Source organism: Polypterus senegalus, chromosome 15 (assembly GCF_016835505.1).
Source record: "Polypterus senegalus isolate Bchr_013 chromosome 15, ASM1683550v1, whole genome shotgun sequence".
NCBI lineage: Eukaryota > Metazoa > Chordata > Cladistia > Polypteriformes > Polypteridae > Polypterus > Polypterus senegalus.
The window spans coordinates 125,868,175-125,895,046 of record NC_053168.1 but is presented as its reverse complement, the minus strand read 5'-3'; the positions used below and the strand labels follow the sequence as shown (position 1 = coordinate 125,895,046).

At 43.8% G+C, this 26,872-nt stretch overlaps 1 protein-coding gene across 1 annotated transcript in view; it reads left to right on the top strand.

The window, feature by feature from the left end:
* nudcd1 (NudC domain containing 1) overlaps positions 1–26,612 on the top strand; it is a 71,155-nt gene extending 44,543 nt beyond the window's left edge. The window contains exons 5-10 of the mRNA XM_039736533.1: positions 1,355–1,543; positions 8,840–9,044; positions 12,460–12,604; positions 13,674–13,799; positions 24,485–24,644; positions 26,075–26,612. Coding sequence (XP_039592467.1) covers positions 1,355–1,543; positions 8,840–9,044; positions 12,460–12,604; positions 13,674–13,799; positions 24,485–24,644; positions 26,075–26,367 — 1,118 coding nt within the window. The 3' untranslated portion in view covers positions 26,368–26,612. The remainder of the gene's footprint in view (positions 1–1,354; positions 1,544–8,839; positions 9,045–12,459; positions 12,605–13,673; positions 13,800–24,484; positions 24,645–26,074) is intronic.
* The last annotated feature ends 260 nt before the right edge of the window (positions 26,613–26,872 follow it).

Here is a 26,872-nt window from a genome sequence, read left to right as displayed (position 1 = left end):
AATGACATCGAGCAAAGGAATCTTGTCAAAGTGCCAGCCTTAACTTCCGTATTCATTAGTCCGCTTGTCGGATTTGCATTCTTTGTGATTACCGTGAAACAAAATAAAAAGAACCGACCTTGTTTATAAATGTATGTGCATCTTTACTTTGATCTCGAACGTAGGAAGTGAAGGCGCTCATTAACTTGCAGGGCACTTTCTGAGCTGGAGAAGTGAGTGTGTGACAGCCGCGGGGCGAGCCTGCCGGGGATTTACCGAAGTGAGACGGCTCCAGTCTCCCTGACAAATGGCTTTTTACTGCTTTGTGACACTCGGGTCGGCTGCTGATTTGAGCAGCTAAAGGACGCGGCAGCGGCTCGTCAACTGTGCCACAGAAGACGAGCCAAATGTGCACAGCTGGGGAAAAAAAAGAAAGAACCGCAACACTCGTTGGTCTGAGATTTCAGCCTTCATTGCTGAAGTGACAAGACACCAAGGAGAATAATACAAATATAAAACAGCACGACAATAAAAATAACGGAAAACGAGAACAACTGTTGTGGGGTAGCCTTTCAGCGTCTCGTGCGTCTGCCGCTGCCTGGCACCTCGGGCACACAAAGCGCCCCTGAATGAGCACTTGTCGGATGTTCTGCCGTTACTTCAGGAAAGCCCGATGAAGCGGCTGACCATTGGCAGGTAGAAACCCAATGCCTCCTCGAAGTTTGGCGTCCCAAAGACATTCCGTGGGTCAGGGTCAAGAGAGAGGGCAGGCCAGCGTTCATTCTTCAGGACAGTGGTGACTGTAGCAGCTGCGTGTGGCCTGGCACTGTCCTGCTGTAGGGTGACATGTCTGGGTGGCCTTTCTCTGCTCTGGACTGATGCCCCATCCAGAGCTCAGCCCTGCCTAAGGCCCGGTGCCCCCAGAATTGGCTCCGGACCTCCATGATGCTGAGCTGGAGTAAGCAGGCTCACGTGTTAAATTGCACATTTATTATTGACCAGGTGAATAAATGGTTTTGATGAAGAGTTCAAGGATGTGCGTCTTCATCTTTGGTGCCTAGAACTGCATTAAGGCAGCACATCAGTCGGACTAAGAAATGATTTCTAATAATTGGGGTTGTGAAGCCCCACAGATATGATGTCCTGAAGCTGAGTGGTGCTAATTGTCAGTTCATATTTGGCATTTATAGAACGTCTTAATGTAGTTAAAAGGGAGGACCGTTCTAATTCACCTGACGCTGTCTGTACCTTCAAACATACAGTATTTGTAAAGAAACAAACAAAGGGGAGACTATTATTATTATTATTATTATTATTATTATTATTATCTGTTGTTGTTGTTCTTATCATCTTATTATTTTTATTATTATTGCAGGAGAAAAAAAATATGCAATTCTCACAAGGAGAATCCTGCACGGCAAGTCAGTTCCTCACTACGCTGCACTTGAACCAGAAGGGAATGGCGTCATGATTGCATCTGACAGGCCCTTCAAGTTCATTCAGGTCAACGGGGAACCAATAGGAGAAACCAGTGAAGAAGCAATGGACGTTGAGGAGAGAAAAGGTAACGTTCTGAATTTAAGCCATTGGCAGTACTGGATTTGCCTGCTGCCATTTTATGGCCTACCAGACACCTTGCACTGGGGCTCCGCGCTTTATGTTCATAGTGCCCCTGCTTTTCCACGGTGGTGTGTAGGAAGTACGGGTTGGTGTGGCTCTTCACTCCCTCGGTAGCTCCAGTCGGGCCTTCAATGTGTCTTATGTGCCATTGTGCTACCTTGGCGTCTCCTATCCACTTAACACACATTTGTGGTTGACACACTAGTGACAATTGCAGTGCCCTCTGTTCATGTGACACATTTTACTGATTAGTATGTCAAATATACCGAGTGTGTGTATGTGTGTCTGTGCATGTGTTATGTGCGCATTATATGTAGGGGTTGACATGGGAACATGTTGGTGTGCCAATCCAGTTGGTCCCACTTAATTCAAACCAAAATACTTCATTTTTAACTCCTCAAAATTTAGGGTCGCTATGCACGGCAACAGAAAAAGCTTTAAATCAAGTGTGCCCTCGGGCCTGGTGATGGAAAGATAGTCGGGAAGGGACTGCGTCGTGTGTGGGGATCGGTAGAAGACTGAACACCTCCTCCAGACAGCAGCGGGACGGATAGCCCGAGGACAGGAAGGGGCGGAGTCAGTTGACCTCACTGGGTGGCTCCTCTGTGCTGCAAAGGGAACAAGAGAGGAAGGTGTTAGCATCGGCTCCCCCTCTTGACTCGGAGCGGTATTACATACCTCTGACGAGCCCGGAGAGTGGTTCACTGATGCACATGCGTGACATATACAATACAATACAATACAATTTATTTTCATATAGCCCAAAATCAAACAAGGAGGGCCGCAATGGGCTTTAACAGGCCTCTTGACAGCCCCCCAGCCTTGACTCTCGAAAAAGACGAGAAAAAACTCCCAAAAAACCCTAGTAGGGGAATAAATGGAAGAAGTCGTGGGAAATATTTATATATATGTACAGTAATCCCTCGTTTATCGCGGGAGATATCCAAGGCCGGCCGCAATAACTATATTTCTGCGAAGTAGGAACACCATATTTATTTCACTATTTAACGTGTATTTGGACGTTTTTAAACCCTCCCTGTACTGTTTACAACCCACCCTTTACTCTTTTAATAACAGGGACCTACCTAACATTTCCTAGGGCACCTCTTCCACGGTTTCCGAAGGTGTATCCGTAGTAGTAGTAGGAACTGGCTCTTTTTTTTCGAGGCTGCAAAAACATTGTGATCAGCAGTTGCTGCCGCTGCTTCTTTTTCCAATCGAAGAGCAGCTTGTAGGCGGTCATGACATCGTCGGCCTTATTGCAAAACTGGACCGATCAAACCATATTGTCGTCCCATTCCTATGACCGCTCTTGCAGATCCTTAGCCAGTCTTCAGCCACAGTCCCTTCCTTCAACATATCCAGAAGTTTCACCTTCTCAGCGATCGTCATCATTCTTCGTTGGCGTTTAGGCTCAGCACCAGCCTTGGAAGAAGGAGCACGTTTGGGAGCCATTGCAGGGAGTGAAAATTGAAGTAAAGTTCAACACAAAGAAACCACAAAAAAATCACACACAGTACAGTGTAAAGTAAACCGCTCGGCGAGAAAGTGAAATGGCCGTGACAGAGAGACAAGGGGAGGTGCTGTGGGATCTGGGCATCAGTCAAAGCACCAATCACGGGCCCGATTAGAAAGCGGGAAGCTGTGATTTGTCGTCTCCCTCCCATGTACCAATCACAGCCCGTGTTACAACGCACTTAGTCACCGGACTTGTTTTGTTGTTCTTAGACTAGGAAATACTACTACTATATTTAAAAACCCGCAAAGTCGTGAATCCGTGAAAAGTGAACCGCGACGTAGCGAGGGATTACTGTATACACACACACACACACACACACACACACACAGTGCCTATATTCACGACCTTGGCAGTTTTCACGATTTCTTGTTCTACGACGTTTAATCAGCATTAATTTATTTTGGCTTTTGTGACACTGACCAACAGAAAGTCTTTTTAATGTCAGCCTGAAAACAGATCTCCACAGAGTGGTCTCAATTACTTCTAACTGACGGCATAAGTATTCACCTCCTTTAAGTTGCTATTTAGTCCATGGCAGCCATGACAGCCTCGAGTCTGTGGGCCACCACCTTCATCTGTAGGCCCTGTCTGCACGAAGATCTAACATCTGCCTGTTCAGATCTGTTGACAAAGTGAACGGTTCTCCGGGACTTTTTCACATGTCCTGTCAATACTTCATGATGCTTATTCACTCTTGTAAATGGAGCCTGCTTAGCTGGAGAGCTGGTGGTTTCTGTAATTTTTTTGCATTTTGTTATGAAGCTGCAGCTGGTTGGGGAAACTGGAAATTATTGAAGCCCAGATGGCGCAGTTTAACACTAAAATAGGCGATAAGGGTTAGGAATCGTCACAGTTTCACTAAAGTTAAGCCCGACGGACCGATTGCTTTAGCCGCAAATAAATGGGTTTTAATTAAGAAGCTGGTTGAAGTGATCCTGCGGCCCTCCAGGACTGTGATTAAGGTCTTAGAGCCTGAGGGTCATCTGGAACTAAAGATAAGTGAACACCTTTGTCGTCACCATGGCCCACCTTATATGTCAAAGTAATCTTACCTAACGGGAGCTTGTAGTTTGAGAATAACAGCAGGCCTTGAATTTATCCCAATGACTTCTGTTTCTTATACTTTCTCTTTCCTTCAGTGTAAAGGCTGATTTAGCTGCCAGGAGGCCATGGAAATTAAATGAGGTTGATATTCCGATCCAAAGCCCAAAGATTAGAGGCCGACGGCGTGGCTCAGCACCTGCCGTGATGTATTCAGGAGACTGGGTCATGGAGATGGATTTCGTTAATGCGTTCCTCACCGATTTCCTCCTCTACATCTTAATTCTATTTTTGGGTGGTGCAGTAATACTCCGCTTGGTCTTATCCCACAGTTAAAATTGATTTCCATGCATACTGATTGTCTGGAAAGAGGAGCAGGTCAGACAAGTTAAGTCATAAAGAGACGTCAAAGACGAATGAGCTGCTAGGCCTTGAAATAATTATGACAGCTCCCGTCTGCTTGATGGAAATTGACACATTGAGTATTTCTTTCATTACCCGCTGTGATAAGAGACATCCTTCTTGACAGGGTCAATGAAGTATTGTACTGACGCAGAAGGCCAGTAATTGTGTGAAGTCCTCCCCTTACTTGAAGTGCTTTGGCTGGTTGAAAAGAAAACAAAAAAACGAAACAAACGGAGAGAAATCTTTATATCTAATTTATTTTTACAGTTTCAGGCCTCCCAGTGGAAAGTCTGGAGTCTATAAATAAATGTTGACAGGGCAATAGAGCTCTATTTATGAGACGTGGGAGTTTGGGCAATCTTTAGTTAGCCGTGTGACATATTAGAATTCTGTTTACTGGACTGGAACATCCGTTCAGCCGACTCCAGTCTCTCTTCAGCGGCCATTTCATGTAGCAGGGTAAAGTCTTCTTATGGAAAAAGATTAACTTCTTTGTTAATTCTATTAGAGTTGAGCAAGAGTATTGAAAATCGCCAGTCATATTCTATCAACAGTTGTTAGAGCAAGACCCCCTGTCAGTCCATGTCAACTTTATTTATATGCTGTGGCCAAAGTGCTGGACAATAATAGAATTAAAGAAAAACATACAATGAACATGAATAACATAAAGAGAAATAAAATATATGAACATAAATAAAAGAAATAATAAATAGAAGTAATGTTACATAATCACAATGAGGAAACCATCAGTATTCCTGAAGGTCACGGAAAGCAAGTGAATAAATGAGTCTTTAATCTCGTTTTGAATTGTCAACGACTCCTTTGTGACGAGGTGAAGAGTGTCACAGGCGAGGAGCAGCAGCCACACAAGCCCTGTCTGTCCCCCTTAGTTTGACACTCGGTACGAGGGACAACAAGAGACAACTGACCAGAAGATCCAAGCCAGGGGTGCCCACACTTTTTTGGCTTGCGAGCTACTTTTAAAATGACCGGGTCAAAATGATCTACCTACATTAAAAATGCTCTCTCTCTCTCTCTCTCTCTCTCTATCTATCTATCTATCTATCTATCTATCTATCTATCTATCTATCTATCTATCTATCTATCTATCTATCTATCTATCTATCTATCTATCTATCTATCTATCTATCTATCTATCTATCCTGCCTACTACACTAAAATTTAAATCTATCTATCTATCTATCTATCTATCTATCTATCTATCTATCTATCTATCTATCTATCTATCTATCCTGCCTACTACACTAAAATTTAAATCTATCTATCTATCTATCTCTCTCTCTCTATCTCTCTCTCTCTCTCTCTCTCTCTCTCTCTTTTTTATATATATATATATATATATATATATATATATATATATATATATATAGGCAAGAAGTTTGAAAATGTATCATTTTAAGGGAAAAATATGTTGATTCAGAATTTCATGGTGTTAATAAATCCCAAAAAAGTTGGGACAAGGCCATTGTCACCACTGTGTGGCATCTCCCCTTCTTCTTACAACACTCAACAGACGTCTGGGGACCGAGGTGACCAGTTTCTCAAGTTTAGAAATAGGAATGTTCTACATTAAATGGCGACTTCAAGTGGGCCCAATATATGTGAGCAGTAGCTGGCATCCTCTCCCTTGTGCCCAATGAGGTAGCTTTAGTCTTTCTGTGGACCCAGCAAGTGAATGAAAGGTTGGAGGAGGCGGCCGCACTGCCATTGTGTGTCCCACTTCTGCGGTATGCGAGTTTTAAAGGGGCCTCGTTTTTAACTTTAAACTGCTCGGTCCCGGTCAGCAGTCCTGGCAGGGCACCTCACTGGGTGTACAGTACCAGTCCAGCTTGGGGCCCACTCCCATACAGACACAGGCGGTCCCCATTTAGAATTACAGATTAGTTAAGCACACACAATAGGAGAAATAAATCCACAGCAGCAGCAGCAGAGGTAGGAGACACAGGCTCAACACAAGCAGCGGCTTTAAATCGACGTCCCTGCACCGCCATGTCTTTCTGCCTTATTTAAAAAACATTGGAAAATTTTAATTTGTAATAAAAACAGTCCACAGATGAAAAATGTTATTTGGATTACATTCCTTTTTCACTGGAATTGCCCTGAAATGCACACATTTATTTTCAACGTGATAAATCACACTCCTCTATATTAAATATTGGCTTTGCAGAGCTGTGGAAAATCTGCCCAGAGTACTTCAGCAGGACGGCGTAAGCCGCGGCGCATTATTGATGCCGTCCATTAACACACTTCTCTGTTTTGATTGATAGCATTTAAAAAAATAAATAATAAAAAGAGTCCTCATTGAGAAGAAATGTGGTTTCTTTGTGACCGTGTTGGGCTTCACCCATTTGAGATCGGCTCAGAGCTCAACGAAGGACACGGCCTTACAGCGCAGCACAGAAATGGGGAGCCTTGATGGCCGTGTTGTCAAAAATGCAAAGTAATAGAAGGGAAAAAAAGAAGACGAGCCAATTAAAGACTGTGGTCAATGAGAGGAGTTGGTGAGGATTGTCCACGATATTAGAACATTCAAACAGTCTGAATGGGAACAGGCCAGTCTGCCCAACAAAGCTCGCCAGTCCGGTCCACTTAAATCCCTCAAAATGACGTTGAGTCTTGAAGGCCCCTAAAGTCCTCCTGTCTGCCACACTACTTGGTCACTTATTTCAAGTGTCTATGGTTCTCTATGTGAAGTTTCCAACTGTGTTTTATGTCACCGTCTCGATCCATTGGACTAATTCCCTCCATACTTTTAAACACTTCTGTCGGGTCTCTGCTCCGCTCTTTTAATCTTTCCTCATAGTCCTAGAATTGGCCTCGTTGCTCTTCTCTGCACTTTCTCTAGTGCTGCTATGTCCATTTTAAGCAGAATGCTTTAAACTGCACACAGGACTTCAGATGAGGCCTCACCAGGGCGTGTTAAAGTTTGAGCAGAACCTCCTGTGCCTTGAACCCCACATGTCAAGGCGCTATATAACCTGACATTCTGTTAGCCTTCCTAATGGCATCTGAACTCTGTCTGGCTGTTGACCTTGTGGAGTTCACTGCGACTCCTAAATCTTTCATTTAAGGAGGAGTTTGGATTTTTAGACCTCTCGCATGTATGAGGGAGTGATGACCCAGGTGAAAAGCAGTGCTGAGGTAAGAGTTGAGATCCCACGTGGAGGAGGAGGAGGAAGTCTACTCCAGGGTCGTCTTTAAGGCCTTTCCTCATTGATCTGGTTATGGTTGTGTTGAGTTGTGGGATTAACAAGACCAATCCCCTGATGCAGGCTTTGTGTTGATGACATTGTGTTGTGTAGCACCAGAAAAGAGCAAATGGAGATGAAGTTATAAGAATGGAGAATTGCTTTGGAAGACCAAGGGTTCAAGATAAGCAGGAAGAAGACAGATTATCTAAGGATTCATGATGATCAGGATTTGGGGAGACAAGTGGAGAAGTTTAAATATCTAGGATCAGTGGTAGGCCAAGATGGAAAATGTGATGCAGAAGTGACCCTGAGAGTGCAGTGTGGATGGAGTGATTAGACGTGGATATCAGGAGTGTTGTGTGATCAAAGAATGAAGATGAAGGTGAAGGTGAAGGTTAAAGGTGAGACTTTTAAGACCAGCAATGAAGTATGGAGCTGAGACATGGGCAGTGAAGGGAGTGCTGCAGGAGAAGAAGTTGGAGGTGGCAGTAATGGGAACATTGACATGGTTGTGTGGAATTATAATGAAGGGCCGAATAAGAAATGAGACCATCAGAGGAACAGCAAAAGTGGGAGAGAAAGTACAGGAAAGTAAGTTGAAGTGGTATGGAGATGTGATGAGGAGAGACAAGGAATATATGAGCAAAAAGGGTGATGGGAATGGACGTGCCGGGGAAAAGAAAATGAGGGAGGCCAAAGTGGAGGTGGATGGATAAAGAACAGGAAATTTGAAGGAAAAAGAGTCTGACTGGGGAGGAGGTGCAGGACCGAGCTGTGTGGAGAAGGTGATGAAGCACATGGACCACATGTAGAAGTGGGAAAACATGAAGAAGAAGAACTAAAGACTGTGCTCAGTTAGAAGGAAAATGTTACACCGATTACGAAGGCTGCTGCAATAAAAACTTGCAGACAAAGGGGTCACCTGGACTGGGATTGTACACCACTGTTATAGAAGATACAGGCAGTAAATGGTTAAAAAACAAACACAATCTGGCGGATTAAAGAATATAAATGTAGACGTTCTTATAACCGCTGTTAATTCTTTTTCTTTGTTGCTCTTTAGAGCCAATCTACTACTGGCAGCAAACCACCGAGGACTTGACAATTACGGTACGCTTACCAGAAGGCACGACAAAGGAGTCCATTCACTTTAAACTGTCGATGGACAACCTTCAAGTTGGTCTGCAGGGTTTTGCTCCTTTGATGGATGGCCAGCTCTACTCCTTGGTTGATTGTGAAGCCAGCACATGGATTATAAAAGAGAAAAGGTGAGGCCGTGGCTTTCAGTTTATATACATGAGCAGTAAGAACTTAAGAATCTGTCTGTCTAATTATGATAACTGTCCAGGAGACCAAACGGTGAAGGAGAGCTTCTGGAAAAACAATGAAAATACTAACAGTGCTGCCCGGCTAAGACGGGCTCAAATCTAAGTAATCGACATAGACCGCAGCGCACCATCTAATGAAACCTATTTTCTAATGCATGTAACAATAAAATGCATTGCCATCTGTTGGAATGACAAATAAATGCATTTTATTACTACAAATGTTCATGATGAGCCATGTGATGGAATTAAAATACAAAGTGTATGTGTCTACTATATACTGGATTGGATTAGTAAAAGCACTGTTAATGTTTATGTTGCTCCATGTATTGGAATGACAAATGTAATGCATATGTCCCAGTTATATACCATTTGTTACAAGATTTGTAGAAGCAGTGTTGATGATTGTAATGCACCATCTGTTGGAAAGACAAATGCAATGCATATCTCCCTGTTATGTGCTGTTTAATATGGGATTCATAGAAGTAGTGTTGATGATTGTAATGCACCATCTGTTGGAAAGACAAATGCATTTTATTAGTGCAAACACTAGTGATGAGCCATCTAGTGCAATGGCACATTCAATGTGTATTTCTCCATGATATGCTAGATGAGATGCACAAAAGCAGTGTTAATTTTTTTTTTTTAATGACAGACATCAAAATGAACAGACCCCCCCAGACACTTATCCTCTTATTAAGTTGTATTTGAATACACCGCCAATCCACTTCACTTCTGCACTTACTGTTTTTGAATGCTGCAGCAGAGTCCATAATGCATAAAGTCCATAATATATATAAAACTTTGGTAGTTTTGATGGTTTTAATATTGACTGCATTCTCCTGTGACACTGTTCAGTTTTCCTTCACTTTTGTTGGAGGTTGCTATGTCGGATCAGGTGACAGTACGTGACGTGATCATCGTGACGGTCTCCATTAAAGAACGACGTGACTTGTAGAGCCAGCTGGCTTCACTGCTGAGGATGTAGCTGCGTCCTATTCAGGTGGTGAATTCTTACACTATGTGATGGATTGTTTGAAGTTTTATGCTTGTCATTATTTCAGACCACATTCCAGGGTGCTGTTTTCACTTTGTCATTAAAGAGCCCCCTTTTCTGCCAGCTGGTGCCAAAAAACCCGATGAAGTCCCCTGGGGTTCAGTGTGGTATAAAAATAAAATGTGAAAGCGCGTGAGGGGGTGAGGACTCCTTACAGGCGTCTGTGAATGGCGTGGGTCTTAATATTGGTAGACTTGTTAGCTACTCGGGGAGAGGCAGCTCTTCTGATCTCTGTTCAGAGCGATGGGATCCCTTCTGGAATATTCTGTGTCATGGGTCCTGGCACCGGACTGTCAAAGCACTTCATCAGGAGCAGATCAAGTGCCAGCAGTCAGGCAGCCGCTCTTAACATAAGTAATGGGCTCTGCACTGCACATCTTCACGTGCGTTAATACGGTTAAACAAGTTCAGTCAATTCATACAAATCACTCCGTGCTGTGCGTTTAGCGCAATATTTGGTGTTTGTTTTTAAAAAGTCATTTGCATTCTTTTACTGTTAATTGAGTCTCCTCTTACAGTTCACACTTCTTGATGCGCACGCAGGGCCTTCAGATATGTCACGCGACAAAAGTAAAAAGCACTAATTTACACTTCATAACTTGCAGTAAATTATGTCTTTTAGAATACAGAGCCATTGCTACTGAGTGAACGTCATGCCGCCTCTTCTAGAGGTTTCTGCTTTGCGTTCTTAGCAGAAGCCCATAATGTCGTGAGACACGAGAAGGGGAGCCTCTTTGTCCCATTAAAGCAACACTCAAGCGTTGCTGTTGTGTTTGTAACAAAAGCTTCAGGAACATGAGTGCCGAGACGGGATCTCCCACAGATGAGGTTCATTTTTGGTCTGACTTGCCAGAGGCCTGATTGGAGGGATCACTATGGGCCAATCAAGTCATCCTAAGCTCAACCGACCCCCAAACCCCCTCTCTTGGTCAGTTGTTATTCTTGCATTCTGTGGTAACCCTAACCCTGTTAGTCCTGATGGCCAGTCCACCCCTGGGGTCCTGAGTAAACCTCAAACTCATCTTACAGGGTGAAGCCCACATGCAGACCGCAATACATGGTGTGGTGAGGACTCCTCATAGGAGTCGGTGTATTGCGCATTTATTCTTGTGGCGGCCCTTTCACTGAGTGCGTTGATAGTCTCCTAGTCGGTAAGTGACAGCGTTTGGTCAGCGTCACGTAGCTAACAATGGATGTGACACTCTGCAGACGGATGAAGACTTGTGCCTGCTATTACTGACTTCATAAGGAAGGAAAACCCTTTAACAGAATTAGCTGAGCTCACTTAGCCTGGTAAAATGTGTGACGAGAATGCAAAACGTAACACAGTTAATGTGACGTGCTAGCAAGAGAGTGCCAGGCGTCCAGCCCTTTTACCTTCACGTGTGCCGCGTGCCTTTCCTCAAAAATCTTATTGAAGCGGGAGCTCACGTTCTTGTAGAGAGCACGAATGATTCGAATGAAAGGCCCTTGTCATTTGTGATAAACGTCATGGCAGGATTTGTGTGTGCAGTTTATAATAGGGAGTAACATCGTACTGCGTATAAATAGATTGACCTCCATAACTAATTACATTTGACCTTCTTCATTATTCTTATAATAGTCCACAGTCATCTCTTTTTACTAATGAGACATTAAAAACACAAAACGTTTTGTAGCTGAGGATCGTCCGGTTAAATGGAAACACTTGTTATCAAAACTGGTAAGTCTGGTGTGGCACTCGAACTGACGAATGTCATGGAGATGTTGGTCGTGACAATCAATGCGCAAAAACTCAGGCTGGTGTCATCAGCCCAGTACTGTAGGATCACTTTGTGTCTTCAACACGTTACAACATGGTGGCTAAATGGTGTCTTGGATTTCTTGAATGATTTGAGTGTTGCTTGTCCATGCCCCATCCATGGTTGCTTTCAATGCCACCCTGTAGGATTATCCTTGTATTCTTCTCAGGGTATGACGTGGTAGCTGAAAGGTGTCTTGGATTTCTCAAATGAAAGAGTGTTGGTTTGTTCGTGGGTATGCCCTGTGCTGGCTTGGTGCCCCATCTATGGTTGGTTTCAATGGCACCCTTTCCACATCCTCCAAGATTAGCAGGTTGGTTTAATCGATGGTGCGTGATTTGGCCCTGTGGTGGACTGGCACCCTTTCCATTTGCTTGCTATTCCCTTGAACTTGATTAAGCAGGCTGAAGAATGGTTTATAACTTTGTTAATCACCTTATTATATAAGTCCTTGCCACTAAAAATATACCAAAGGTGTGGGGTTTTCAAGTTCAAGTTGCGAAATCTTTGTTCATTTCAGTTTAGAGATAACCCTGGTGAAGAAGAATGAGGGACCAATGTGGCCTGAAGTAGTTATGGGTGACAGAAATGGAGAATTTATCATGGACCCTGCTCAGGCTGCTCTTATAATGGAGGGACTAAAGTATCTTACCTCAGAAGACTTGGTGAGTGCCCCGCTTTTGTCATCTTATTAGAATCTGAAAGGATTTATTGTGACGTCCCACATGTGTACAACAGTAGCCTAACGTACATCAAGGTCTGATGAGGTTCATTGTGACGGTTTATAAATGTGTGCTTTTCAGACCCGCACTGGGCCCTAAAGTGTCAAATACATCTGAATCCTCTTTTTTTTTTTTTTTTTTTTCTCCCCGAATTTATCTTTCCCCAGCCAGCGCCTTATCACATGACTTCTAGTCAGAGGGGACGTTAACCTTGATGCCTGCAGTTGCTGATGTCGCCCCCTGAGAATGTCGAGAGTACAAGACTAGTAATCATGGAGGATGACAAACTGCATGACTATGTGATGACTGTCCAGTACAGTTACACATTTGTGAACTTTAGTGAGCCTTCCTTATTCCTTGACATTGCATTGTGTGCATTGTTCTTCCAGCTGTGTTCTCATTGGCTGGTTGTTCTCAAGCACAAGGAGTCCGCCCCTTTGATCTTTAGATCTGATTACCTGTCTGTCTGTCTATTCATTCGTCCGCTCTTCAGAGCAGATGCAGAAGAAGAGAGGAGTATCAGAAAATGTGGCTGAGTTCGTAACCGAAGGACTTAACCATTTGTTCATCGAAACCAAAGCAAAAATCAAAGTCAGTAGAACAAGCAAAATAGTCTGAAACTGGGAATCACATGAAAACTAAACAGAGTTACAGAGTTTGGCCAAATCACAGGAACATCTGAGGCGACCTTTGTAAGTTGCTGTTCTGTTAGATGTCATCGATGCAGCAATGTCCAAAATAACCGAGATGGCATCGCAAAATGAGGCACAATATGTAAAGCCATCACAGAATGGCAGTGAATCAGAAAGGTAACGATGGCATTACGTTTAGCGGCCTGAAAAAACCATAATACTGATGGCTAAATGAACAAAATGTCCCCTGGGAATGGAAAGAAACAACATGATAACCCCGGCTGTCTGTCTAGTATGTCTAGTGGATATGTTTTGATTTTTATATTTTGAAATAATTAGTTGCTGATTTATCCGTTTGGTTTTTTCCCCCTCTTCTCCAGAATGCAAACCCTGAAAAAGATAAGCCGCCGTGTAACGCCCAGGAGCTGGAGGAGTGCGACGTGTTTCCTGAAGACAGCTCAAGCCTGACGAGATTTGATGGGCGAACACTAAAAGCCACCCATGTGGTAAGACTATTTCCACAATGGCATTCATTAAGCAGCCATGAATTAACATGTGAATTCAATCCAGTTATCTGCTGATCATATTTTTAATGAGATGCCCCTCGGTTTCCTAATTTAATACACAGAAGGTGCGTTTAGTTGTGCTGGTGAAGCTCAGGTGTCAGACATCCTAGTTTATTTTATACGGTTCAGGTCATCGGCAGAAGATAACGAAATGGCAATTAAAATGTTTTACTTTTATGGTACATCAAGTGTGTAATTAAATGTGTGGAGGATTGTGCCGTTAATTTCTAGTACATTTCTTGTCCTTTACCTGTGCTGTAATGAGCGGCTATAGAATTTTCAGGAAGCAGGAGAGTTGGGGGCAGCAAATAACTGGTGAACCGAGCGTTTGTCGTTGTTGAGTGTGCCAAGGGTAGTACAAATCGGAATAGCCTTTGTGAATTATACAGAAATAGGCACAGTTTAAGAAAGAGGGTCGTGTCATCCACCCGTCCAAACGCTGAACCTGTTTAGTCCGTCATAAAGGGCCGTGGGCACTGCAGAGGCTGCCCAGACAGCTCTGAGCACAAGGTAGAGGAAACGAACCTAAATAATCCAACTCGGGCAGGAAGAGACCCTACACCAGGCCTCCAACAATGCTTCACCCACACTCGCAAAGTGGCAGATGGCCATTCAAAACTCGGAGAAGAATAAAATAGGACGGTCAGAAAGCAGGTAAACCACACAGGTGCCAGGTACGTGCCGACCAGAGGCTGATGTTGTACACCTGGAGGGGTGAAGAAGACCCTTGCGTGTCCCTTTTTGTAGTACAAGGCTTAGACCAGAGGTGCCATTGGACTGAATCCGGCCCACTGTATCGATGTTCCAAACTTGTTACATACAGCATGCGGTGACCGTCCGCTTTCTCAAAGTCCCCCTTTAACATATATTTCATGCAGAGATTGTACCCATATATAACTAGCCAGACGACATCTACACTTAACGTTAAAATACGTCTCCAGCGTCTGCTCCAACACCACGGCTCCCAAACCTGGAGCTGGAATGGAGACTCGCTGCTCATAGGGACCCAACAAGAACGAGTGAAGCATGCACTGCCTCACCCTCATGTCACAGTCTCATGGTGGAGATGGTACACCAACTTCACCCACGCTTTTTAAAGCTGCGCTGGTCTCGGGGCCGCCCACCGCCATCCTCCCTGACTCTTTTTGTCTTTTCTGGTAACTTGCATTCAGCAGTCAGACGTCTTCATTTTTTACACTTTTTGTTCTGTTGCAGCCAATGTGCTGAAATTGTTTAAATTCACAGACAACACTGGATAACCCCGAATGACAACATGAAACGTGGATTTCAGACATTTTTACAAATATATTTAAAAAAAGAAACCAAAATCTCCCACTGGCACAAGTAATCAGACCCTTTACTTAGTTGGAGCCCCTTTGGCAGCCATTCCAGCTTGGCTATTAAACCACGAGCTCCAAGCTCTTCCCGGATTTAAGGATTTTCCTCTCAAGCTCTGGCAGGTTAGATGGCGACCCTCCGATTTCATTCTGACGGCACTGTATTTGTAGAGGGAGCCCATACTGTAAACTCGTGTCAATTCTGATCGCTGTCCATTTCTGACCCGACTCTGCTCCATCACCATTTCCAATCCCATGGTGACGCACGTTAATAATGAAGGTATAAACTCGGCATGTTGACGGACGCCATTGCTTCAGTCAAGAAATGCTGGCAAAATGGGAGGACACATTCTAGAGGGCTGTGAAGGAGCAGAGAGCTCCCAGTCACTCTGGGTTGTAAAGAAAATGTGGCAGATTTACCAATGCGTCTAATAACCCAGACGTCTGCACCAGATCACAACATCCAGACTGAAAGCTACTGTAAGGCTTTAACTCCACAAATTCACCACCGTAATCTCGGATGTCCAGGAATTGCACAGCGCTGACCTTTACCACCAACGTGTTGGTGATGTCACGTGCCCCCCACTTCTCTTTAGTAACAGCATGACAACAGTAAGCAACCGGCTACCAAAGTGCTGGCATTCATGGAAGGAACACAACATGGTGTCCTGGAATACTGTGAAAATAAATTAGTGACCATAAAATGGGGCGGAAACAAAAAACAAATGAAAGAAATGGATTCTAGTAGGAGGCAAGGCAAACGGCCGCGCCATAACAGCTGCTCGCCGTCCATTTGGGGGGCTGTCAGTAGCTCATTTATCGTTCTCCAGATCTCTAAACTCGCTGTGGGGATTCCTATTCAATGAACGGTGTGCCCCTGCTTTGAAAAACACTTGCCAAGTCAGCTTTACAGTTTATTAAGGACATTCTGGATGGCGAAATAACCCAAAAGCTATTCATGTGGAAAGAAAAGATCATCTCATCCATGTGCCTGTAGAAAATGAAGCGCGTTTGGTGTTTTTTAAAAATAAACGTCCCTCATTACGCATGTGTTCTTGGGGGTAATTGTGTTTTCTGTTTTTCGTTTCTTTTTTTTTAATGTAAAGTACTTGTGGCTTAAAGTGCGGAAGGGCGAGAGTTTAAATTTGATTCTTTCCACTCCATTAAACCTTTTGTCATTTTTACTAGCAATACGGGCAGAAGGTTGGTAATGGCCATCTCTGTTTCAAATTTACGAGATTAAAAATGCTTGTCTGCCGTCCTGACACAGTTTGATAGGAATAGAAATCACATTAAGGAAATTTCAAATGCGCTGAAATGCACGGAGCTCTTTTGATGGCCTTGTATTTGCTCCCAACTATCTTCACCGTTGTAAGTCACGAGTGGGCTGCTTTTAGGGTCTCTAGTTACTGGGCATTGGGAGGGTCCTTCTTTTTTTAGGGTCTGCCTTATGGTAGGCCAGATTAGCGTCACTAGCTCTGTCCTCTGTGGCACTGCATTGTTATGTTTCCCTGGCTTGTGTTGAAATTCCTTTTCTTTGGCTTTTTTGTTCATTTTGTCAGTTTGGATTATTTATTAGGATTATTTCTCTTGTGTTCATTTATCATTTAGTCGATGTGTTGAATGTGTGATTGTTTTTGTTATGTTTGAGAATATCGATGTACTCTTTCTTAAAATGTCTTTATTGTTGCTTCCTCTTGCATCACAGCTCCATAAAAGAAAGCCTGGGAAGCAAAGTCCCCTGTGGTTCATTGAACACGCTCTGGTGGAGTGTGGGGTTTTCTGACGTTGTGTCTTTGGATTTACTGGTTAGGATTTTGATTATTGTTAACCCTAACCCTTTTGCATCTTTTTTTGTTCTTTTCATCACTTTGTTATTTTTGCTACTTCCATTTATAAAGATTTTTATTACTTGGCTTTTTTCCTGACAAACCAGGGGTTTACAGTAATCTTTTTCCATGTTCTAAGGACATTTCAATTCTATTTTGTGCCTTTGTTTTGTTTTGTTTTTTTAAATTTTTGAAGCCAAAGCCCATTTGTCCACAATGTAAGCCAATTTCAGCTCTCGGAGTAAGCAGTTGGGCCACCTGGGAGTGAACCTTGTCAGGGCAGGCCTGCTTTCTGACTGGCACCTCTTTGGCCAGTTCTTGTGCTGTAATCCTAACACGCAGGATTTTGTCATTTTGAGACCAAACGCCTCTCTGATGAGATGGTGATGTCCTATGCTGTCATTATATTTGAGTCTGTACTTCTTGCTTCATTAAATATCTTTTTATTACTGATGCACCTTTAATTCCAGCATGGACTATTTGGCCTCTTTGATGTTGTGTTAGTGGCCTTGTGTTGCTTTAAAATCTAATTTTGAGAGCCCTTAATATAGCAGACACTATGAATTGGCAGTCAGCGTAACAAGATTTACTTCTGCTGGCACATTTATAATTGTGCTTGAGGTAAGGGGAGCCACATTTCTCAGAATCGTATAAGAACACGGCTCAGTTTAGAATGGCGTGTCGCCGCCGCACATCTCAGTAGGCCATGGAAACCTCATACTCTGCCATTTCTTCTCTGAGCCTCTTTACCCAATCGTCTCCCTTCGTTCACTCCGCGTGTCTAAACTACCTTAGGTTAGAGTGACGATTATCGCCTGCACTGTTTAACTCTTCCTTCATCTTCCTCCCACTCTGCAATACCCTCATAAAATGGTGGCCACTGTAATGGTTTATTCGGTGATGTGATTGGGCGACTCTTAGAATTAATTTCCTGTGTCCTTTTCCAAATATGGTCAAATCTCCAATACGTTAACAGTGTTTTCTAACCGATATTCTACGAGAAGGAGCCGCTGTCCTATGATGTGATAACGGTTAATGCTGAAGGGTTCTCATTAAACCATCTGTGCATTTCCAAAGTCCATAATTTATTCATTGGCTTGTTTTTATTACTAGAAATTTCTTGTTTGATTTGGTTTAATGAAGGAAATGCCTTCGCTCTAAATAAATGGGAGCACCCTGGGAGCGCAAGAACACAAATGTTGAGTCGTTCATTACTTAGACTTTATTACGTGGGGCCCACAGTGTGGTACATAATCTATTGTCTCCCTACTAAAGATGGTGGCCTGTAGGAAACTTTTTTCTATTCGTTCAGCCTCAAAGTTATTAGATGGATATTACTTCTTCGATCCCTGAGAGGAAACTCCTGTGCTCACCATGGAATAAGAAACCTACACGGACATTGTGCAGATCAGCAAAACGCATAAAATTCACAACTCGTGGCCCTCCTCATCCCCCCTCCAGCAAAACACAGACATCCCTGCTGCCTCCAGTTTCCTCTGTATATCTCGGACACAAAATGTGAAAAATGCAGGAGGCTTTCCATAATGAAGACAGTGGACCTGCTGAACTCATTAACGGTGGCCAATCACTCGAGTGGAGATCGGTGTCTGCCATTTTTCTTTTACGCTACACATTTGTGGGCAGGAATCTGTTTACCTCCGTTGCATTGTCTGTGCTTGTGCTTCGTTACAAGTCAAGGTGATCTGTTTGCATACAGTGAATGCGGAAAGTACTGAGACCCCTTCTGTTTCTAGCAAAAGTTGTAAAAGTATCTGTTTAACATCAAACACGTATTGTATGTTTCCTTTGAAATGGATACGTTTACCACTTTTGCTTTTTAGTCCACACTCAATAACCCAGAATGACAAAGTGAAGACTAAAAGGTTTGCAACTTTATTCAAAACTCAAAAACTGAAACCTCTCCTTCAAAGAAGTTTTCAGACCATTTGCTATGACACTTGAAACTTGGCTGAGGGGCATCATCCCATTCTGAGATGTTTCTGCACCCTGTTTGGAGTCCACCTGTGGTCAATTCGGTTAACAGGAGTCATCAGGAAAGGCACACACCTTAACTGCGCACTTTTTAGAAACCCCTTTGACATTAATTCTGGATTCAAGTCTTCTTGGTAAGTCACCACAAGCTTTGCCCCCCTGCATTTGACCAATTTTTTCCTTTCAAGCTCTGTTAGATGGGATGGAAAGCTTTGTATTATCCGCCATCTTCAGGTCTCCCCACACATATTTAAGTCTGGGCTTTGGCTGGGACCTCTGAAGGACACTCAGAGACTTGTCCCGAAACCCCACGAGTTATCTTGGCTGTATGCTTTGTGTCGTTGAGTCTCATTACCCCAGTCGGAGGTGGTGTGCACTCTGGAGCAGGTTTTCTTCAAGGATCAGTCTGGATTTGGCTGCATTCATCATTCCCATAACTTTGACCAGTCTCCCTGTCCCTGCTACTGAAAAGCACGCCCATAGCAGTTTGTTGCCACCACCACACTTCACTGCAGGAATGGCACTAGGCAGGTGATGAGCAGGGCCTGGTCTCCGAGGGGGCTCCTGCTGGATGCCATGCAATGGTGGCAGGCTGGAGATGGAGCTGTGCTCGTGGGGTCTCTGGAGATGCAGACAGATGACAACGAGGGACGTGAGTAGGGTTGAGGTGGCTGGAGTGCTGGCCCTTATGAGAGGTGACTGTGCCTGTCTGCAGATGAGACCTGACAGTGGGCTGAGGAGACATCAATTAAGGAAGAGCATCGAGGCAAGGTATAGTTTTATAAAGGACCGATCCAGTGTATTATAAACTTATTGATTATTTATGGACTTTTAGCTGCCGCATGAACGCCCATTTTTATTATGGATAGCTTATTGGCTTTATTTATTATGGAAGGTGCACTGCACTATTGAATTTGTTTTGAATATAAAGCACTAAGCATCACTTTGCACCTTCTCCTGTTGTTAAGTGTCCGCATTGCTTGGTTATGACTATTGACTGATCCGGGTTCAAGGGAGTACGGCAGCTGCTACCAACTTGGACCGTCACACTCCTCCATTTTCTTCTTTGCTTTTGTAGCCCAGCTCTCTTGTTGCCTTTTTGACCTTGTGAATCGCCAGGCAGCATACAATGAAATTTAAATATGTGTAAGAAGATAGTGATGCTGCTGACTACGCCATTTGTGCAAAAATCCAGAAGAGCAGTAATTGTCAAGAGTGCTGCAGCGGCACGTCTGCTTGTGTCCAAGTCAGAATGAAGACTGGAGATTTCTGCTAGCGCTGGATGCAGCCCGGATCTGTTTCTCCGATTTTTATTTTCCCTGTAATGCTGTCAAACATCCATCATCCTCTCCAGCAGCTTCTGCTGTCAAATTGTGATATTTATACCCTCGTATGGTTTGAATATATTCTTCTCACTCCAGAATAGCGGAGTATGCTCTGGCGATTTAATATTTCCATTTAAACATGCATTGTAATTATCTAAAGTAAATGATTGAAGATTATTACACTTTATTACAAGGCTCTAATGGGCTGTGCTCCGCCATTCACGTTGACCGTATAGTTTCACTTGCATCATTTGTACTGAATTAAAAAGAAAACCTGGCTTGGTGCAGATGAGATCAAAGGGAGACGGGGGAATCCTGACATTTTCTAAAGGTGTGTAGAGCTGCTGTAGTGTAACGTTCTCAAACGAGATTAATCCAATTCAAGGCCGAGGAGGGCCTGTGACGTGCAGTTTACAGCCGCCAGTGTGTGTGTGTGTGTGTGTGTTTGGTGATGAGGGAGAAGAGCCAAGGAAGACACGGAGAGGACATGCAGACTGTTAACAGAGACCCCCACAGAGTGGGGGGATTCCAACTCCGGGCGCTGCTTCTGTGAGGAGCCTCACCAGCCATTGCATGGATCTTGTTGAATGGCAGGAAGTGCTGACGTTTGCTTTGTTCTTCGTCATTCTCAAAACTCTGATCTTTACCCTTTTTTCCAATTTTTATTTATTTGCACATGAATTTGTCTACTTCCTACTGTTTTGTTGTGTAGCCTATCAGAACGTTGACATGGAATTGATAGACCTGCATATATTTGAAGCTGGGCCACGTTTTTATGCTTGCAACCCGACATTAACACTTCATTTCTGAACGCCGTTTGAAACTAATGCTAAGCTCTAGTGGCTTGTTTCGTTAAAGAGGGTGTGCAGTTAAAACAGAAACAAGGCAGCACTTCTTGAAGGGCCTTAAAGGATCTTAGGAGTTTGGAGCAAACTTTTGAGTCATGGAGATGAAACATGAACATCTACAACCTTTAAAGTGACTGGGAGGATGTCGGGACTGCTTAGCCATTGGCTAACTAAAGAGTAACGTCTCATTCGTCAGACGTCTTACACCATTATGGCGGAGCTCCAGCATTGGCAGCTTTGACACGAGCAAATCCACCTGCAGGAGCAAAGTGATAGAATCCATTTAGGGCATTCGAACATTCGGGCCAATAAGCTTGTCCATCCTCTTTACCTCGATTGTCCAAAATAACCTCACGTGGAGACCTGAAGGTCCCTGAAGTCCTCCACTTCACCACACTACTTGGTCTCTTTTTCCTCGTGTCTCAGGTTTATGATATGAAGAAAAAATGTTAACATTTGTATGACATTTACCCTTGATGAGTTTCCAGCCGTATCCCTGTGTTGTTTTTGGAAAATCAGCTTTAAAGTAGTAGCGGGTATCCACTGTACCCTTTAGAATTTTGAACCTTTCAGTCTTCGTTTGCTTCGATGGAAAAAATGTCTTTATCTGTGGATGACGATGCGGATCTGAAAATTTTCACTTTATGCCACTTTCAGAAGTGCTCCACAGTTAGACAGTTAATTAATTATGTAAAATGTATCTGCCATTCTTTAATGTATGTGCTTTTTATCTTTCTCTAATTTTGTAGAATCACATTCTGTGTAAATGAAACATTTATGCATATATTCCTTAAAAAATATGTGCAATATATATGCAATTTCAGAGGGCTTAGAGATGGGTTACTGAAAGATTCTGTTTGATCATGAATAGCATAGCTTTTAGCCACAGGCTGTGCATCACTTGTTGGAAAAGAACAAGACCAACGGCCCGTCCATTTTGTATGTGGGCACCAGTACTGGACTAGTCAGGTTTAAGGTGGGGGAGATGAAAGACCGGAAACAACATTGGACTGGACACCAGACCATAGCATGAAACTGGACAGTTCAAGAGTCGCTCTGAATTAGTAAGACATGCAGAAACCCGAGGGAGTTTTCAGAAGGTTCATACGTGCAAACTCTTCCTAGTATTCGAGCCAATGGTTTGCTGCTTCTTGTACGTCTCCTTGAGAAACTCCCGTCTTTCCACGTATTTGTTAAATTGCACCAATGGCACACACAACCTGATTAAAACTAATGAGAAGAACCAGCATAGTTCAACTGAAACTGCGACTCCATATTACGAGGGGGGGTCGAGCTAAAGTTAGAAAATAGGATTTATTAGAAAATGTAACGAACCTTCACCAAACTGAGAATGTCATTTCTCAATATCATCTCCACCCTTCTCAATACTCTTGTGCCACCTGCCTGGTAGTGCCCAGATTCTAGCAGAATAAAAAGTTTTGTCTAGTCCTCGCCACCACTCGTGCACTACTTTATTCACGTTGTCATCTCTCTTGAATCGACGACCAACCAGATGTTTTCTTAGCGGTCCAAAAAGGTGGAATTCACACGGTGCCAAATCTGGCGAATAAGTAGGATGTGGCAATGCCTCAAAATTCAGTTTCTCTAGACACGCCTTGATGCTCTTAGTAGTGTGCGGGCAGGCAGGTGGGCAGCAGGCTTCATGTTGGTCTCCAGCAAGTCACAGTAACTTGAACTCGTGACCGTAGTACCCCTCGGCTTGGAGTGTTTTGCAATAACTCGGGTGCATGAGTGATGGGGAGGACAAGACAAAACCTTTTATTCTGCTGGACTCCAGGCACTTCCGGGTAGGGGGCGCATGTGCATTGAGAAGGGTGGAGACGACAAAACCGATGATGTCATTTCTCAATGTCAAGGTTCGTTCCATTTTCTAATAAATCCCGGCTTGACTCCCCCTCATACAAAAAACACATAGCAGCACTAGAGCAATCCCAAAGGAGACTGCTTAGGTTGATAATTGAATTGTGAGGCAGTGACTAAATCGTTTAACATTCTGACCGCTAAATTCAAGTTAACTCATAGTGGAGAATCTAAACATACACACCACCTATAAGTGTGGTAACTGCTGGCGAAGTTTGCCAACTGCTAATTTGCAACATCTGGAGTACAAAGAAGAAGCTCCTTCTTTACACAGAGTGCAATACTATTGCTACTGCTTCTGAGGGCTTTTGTAAACCAGACTTTATGGGTTTGCAGCTGGCAACCAGCTTTTACCACAGTGCAAGTGTCCATATTCGGACAAACCATGGTGTTATTCCGCAGCAGAACATTTGGCGTAGTCGGCAGGATTTGCACTGTGGATGGATGGAGTGTAGTGGCAGTTCTGTGTGAGAATTGGGTGCCGTGTGTGAGAGATGGGCTGGCATCATCAGGAAGTGCTCCACTTACAATGCTTGGATGCAGTCCCTGCGTGAAGAAGCATGGAAGTCCTTCTATCAGCACATGACATAAGAGGAGATTCTTCTGGGAGCCTTTGTAATCCAGACATGATGAGTTTGTGGCTGGCAACCAACAGTTACTACATTACATTATTGGAACATACTATGGTGTGATTCCTCAACAGAACATATGGCGTAGTCGGCAGGATTTGCACTGTGGATGGATGGAGTGTAGTGGCAGTTCTGTGTGAGAAATGGGCTGGCATCATCAGGAAGTGCTTGGAGGCATTCCCTGCCTGAACAAGTTATTAGCTCATGGCATAAAAGGAGCCTTTGTAGTCCAGATGTCGCAGGTTTGTGGCTGTCCAACTGCGGCTGGCTAATGGAAGGTGTCACAGTGCAGATATCCAGACTGACACGGGTTGTGGTGTCAATCCATGGCAAAACAGAAGAACATTCCAACTGCACACAGGCAGCGACTAGGATTCGAACTGAGCCTCCAGGAGCTGTGAAACAGCCATGTTGACCACTGAGTCGCTTTGCTGCCCTCAGCAGATTATATTGAAACAATGTAAATCAATTACTTATTGTCAGCAAGCAGTCTTTTATGTCTTTATCCTTTGTGTTAGCTGCTTTTGTTGAAATTCTGCTTTTTTTAAAATAGCAATTAGCTTGTAGAAAGCAACACTTAGAACACAGCTTCTTCACCTGTTAAAATTTTAATTAAGAAAAGTACATAATTAACTCGTCCTCTCTTCCGAAGCGAGTTTCTTCCTGCAGAGCAGAACAATACTGTAGCAGGTGCGCCTCTCTTGTAAAGCTCCAGTGCATGCAGGGGTTCAACTGATCATTTTAATTGAAGTGGAAATGTAAAAATCTCCTTTTTCTTCTCCAGGTAAATCTCAGCAGCCACCAGTACCTGTTCACTGTTGTCACTAATCCAGAAGAGATGCCCTGTCTCTGTCTACGACACGACGTCGACGCTTTATTGTGGCAGCCGCATGCGGACAAGCAGGACAACCTGTGGGAGCACATCGCCACCTTCAATGCTTTAGGTAACTGCTGACATTTTCTGTCAGTAAAGAGGAATTGCACATCGTGGCATCGATGTGAATGAACACATTTTGTACTGACGATGCCACTGAAAGGGACGGAGGGTTAGGTTGGCGAAAGCGTTCATTCATTCATGCATGTGTTCATTCTTAAACCAGCTGGGTGCAAAGTGGGGACCAACCAACCTTAAACAGGGGTACACACACGTGGGGGGAAGCTCGCCCTCCAGTTTAGAGGGGTCAGTCAGCATAACCTGTGGATCTTTGGCAATAATGGATGAAACCCAGACAGCTATTTGGAGAACATGCAGGATCCACATAGACTGGGTGTTGGATGAACATCCAGCATGCTGGATCCATGAGGTAGCAACACTAGCCAGTCTTTTGGTTGATTGACAACAACGTGACGTTTTCAGTCATGAGGGCTGGAAGAGGCCGACCCGGAGGTGGAGCGTTAGAGAGAGAAATGGCGGCTGTGTGAGTAACTGCTCTGCTGCCCCAAACCTTCTCCTGTGCACCCATAAAATCATCCACGTGAGCTTCACGCCGTGCTTTTGTGTTTGGGGTACCAGGGGTCGTCCTATTTCAAGAGGTAAAGAAATCGAATCAAGTGACCTTGATGTGCCGTGTTCAGCGGTCATCTGCAAACTTGGAATTGACAAAGGAAATGGGGATGAGGTCCACTGTTGTTCTTGTGGACTCCATTCTGCCTTTCTGAGGGTGGTAGAAGAGAAAGGGTTTGCGGTGTCATTACCCCCAGACCCTTCCATGGTGTATCCTCTAAGACAGGAGTCCTCAGAGTCGGTCCTGGATGCCCACTGTGGCTTCAGGTTTTTGCTTCAAGCAGATTCATAATCGGTGGCAGCTGCTAACGCTGGTATTCTACATTAAGAAAGCACAGAGGCCTGATGGTTACATTTATAAGACATTTAGAAGAATGTCTGCTTTTGCTATAGATTTAAATACTTAACTCACCTGTGTTGCTTTCATTATATTTTACCTTTTCTCTGTGCAGTTTGCTCCCTTCATTGTATCTTATTAATGACAATTAAACACGAGCAGAGCAGAGCAGATACCACCCTTAGTGTCAGACCCACTAATTCCCATATAACTGCTTAGTACATGTTAATACTGTATATAATTATATATATTTTACCAAACCTAGTTTCTAATTTCTATGTTGTTCCCAAAACACAGAATCTGGGAAATAACACTTCATTTAATTTCTTCAGGATTCCAATTAAAAACAAAGAAAAACCCGCAGCCGCAGGGGGTCCCCCGGACCGACGTTGAGAACTCCTGATTTAAGGGATTTGTGACTTGCATGCTCGACAGCCAAAGCCAATAAATTGCTGAGCATTTCTTACGGAGCACTTCCTAGCGTAAATGCTGCAGGTCTCTGAAGCTCTTTGTTTGCCTTCTTATTTCTACAGGATACGTCCAGGCATCCAAGCGAGACAAGAAGTTCTCAACCTGTGCCCCTAATCATTCTTACGCCGCCCTGTGCGAGTGTCTGCGGAGAGTCTTCATTTATCGGCAGCCGTCTCCGGTGTCCACCGAGCTCTACAACCGGAAGGAAGGCAGACGAGTAGGTCAGGTTGCTAAGCAACAGGTGGCAAGCCTGGAATGCAGTGATGCCGTCCTGGGATTTAATGCTACAAATGAGAGACTCTTTGTCTTGACTTCAAAGAATTTGTTTGTCATAAAAGTGAACAGTGACAATTAATGGTGTATTCCAGCGGTCTGCTCATAGCTGGTGAAGACGCCCCCTCGAGTGCCAGTATTCCAAAAGGTGCAAAGCATTTCTGAGGTCAACATCCTAGCAGACCTAATGAGATCTGTAAACACAGATAGTCCTCCTGGTCCACGGTGTGTGGGCTTGCTTGACGTGTTTTTAAACGGATTGGCACAGTAACGGCGGGCACTCTCGTATTTAATAAAATTGGAAGTTCACTTTTGTACAATCAGCAATGCCCATCTGCTGTTGTTCTTTGTTTTTACAGTAAATGCCCGGGTTTGGCTCAAGATGTAAAAGGCTCACGAGACCTTGCCAAGCTTTCAAATCAAAATGGTTTTGTCTCTGCATGCAGAAATGTTTACAGCTTCTCCCCTCTGAGTGTGCGACATCCGTGCAGTTCTGCCTCATTGTCTGGAATGTGGATTTGTTTTTTAGAATCCAAATACGGAAGCACACGCCAGAGCGGGATTACCAGAGAGCCTGCGGTATGTCA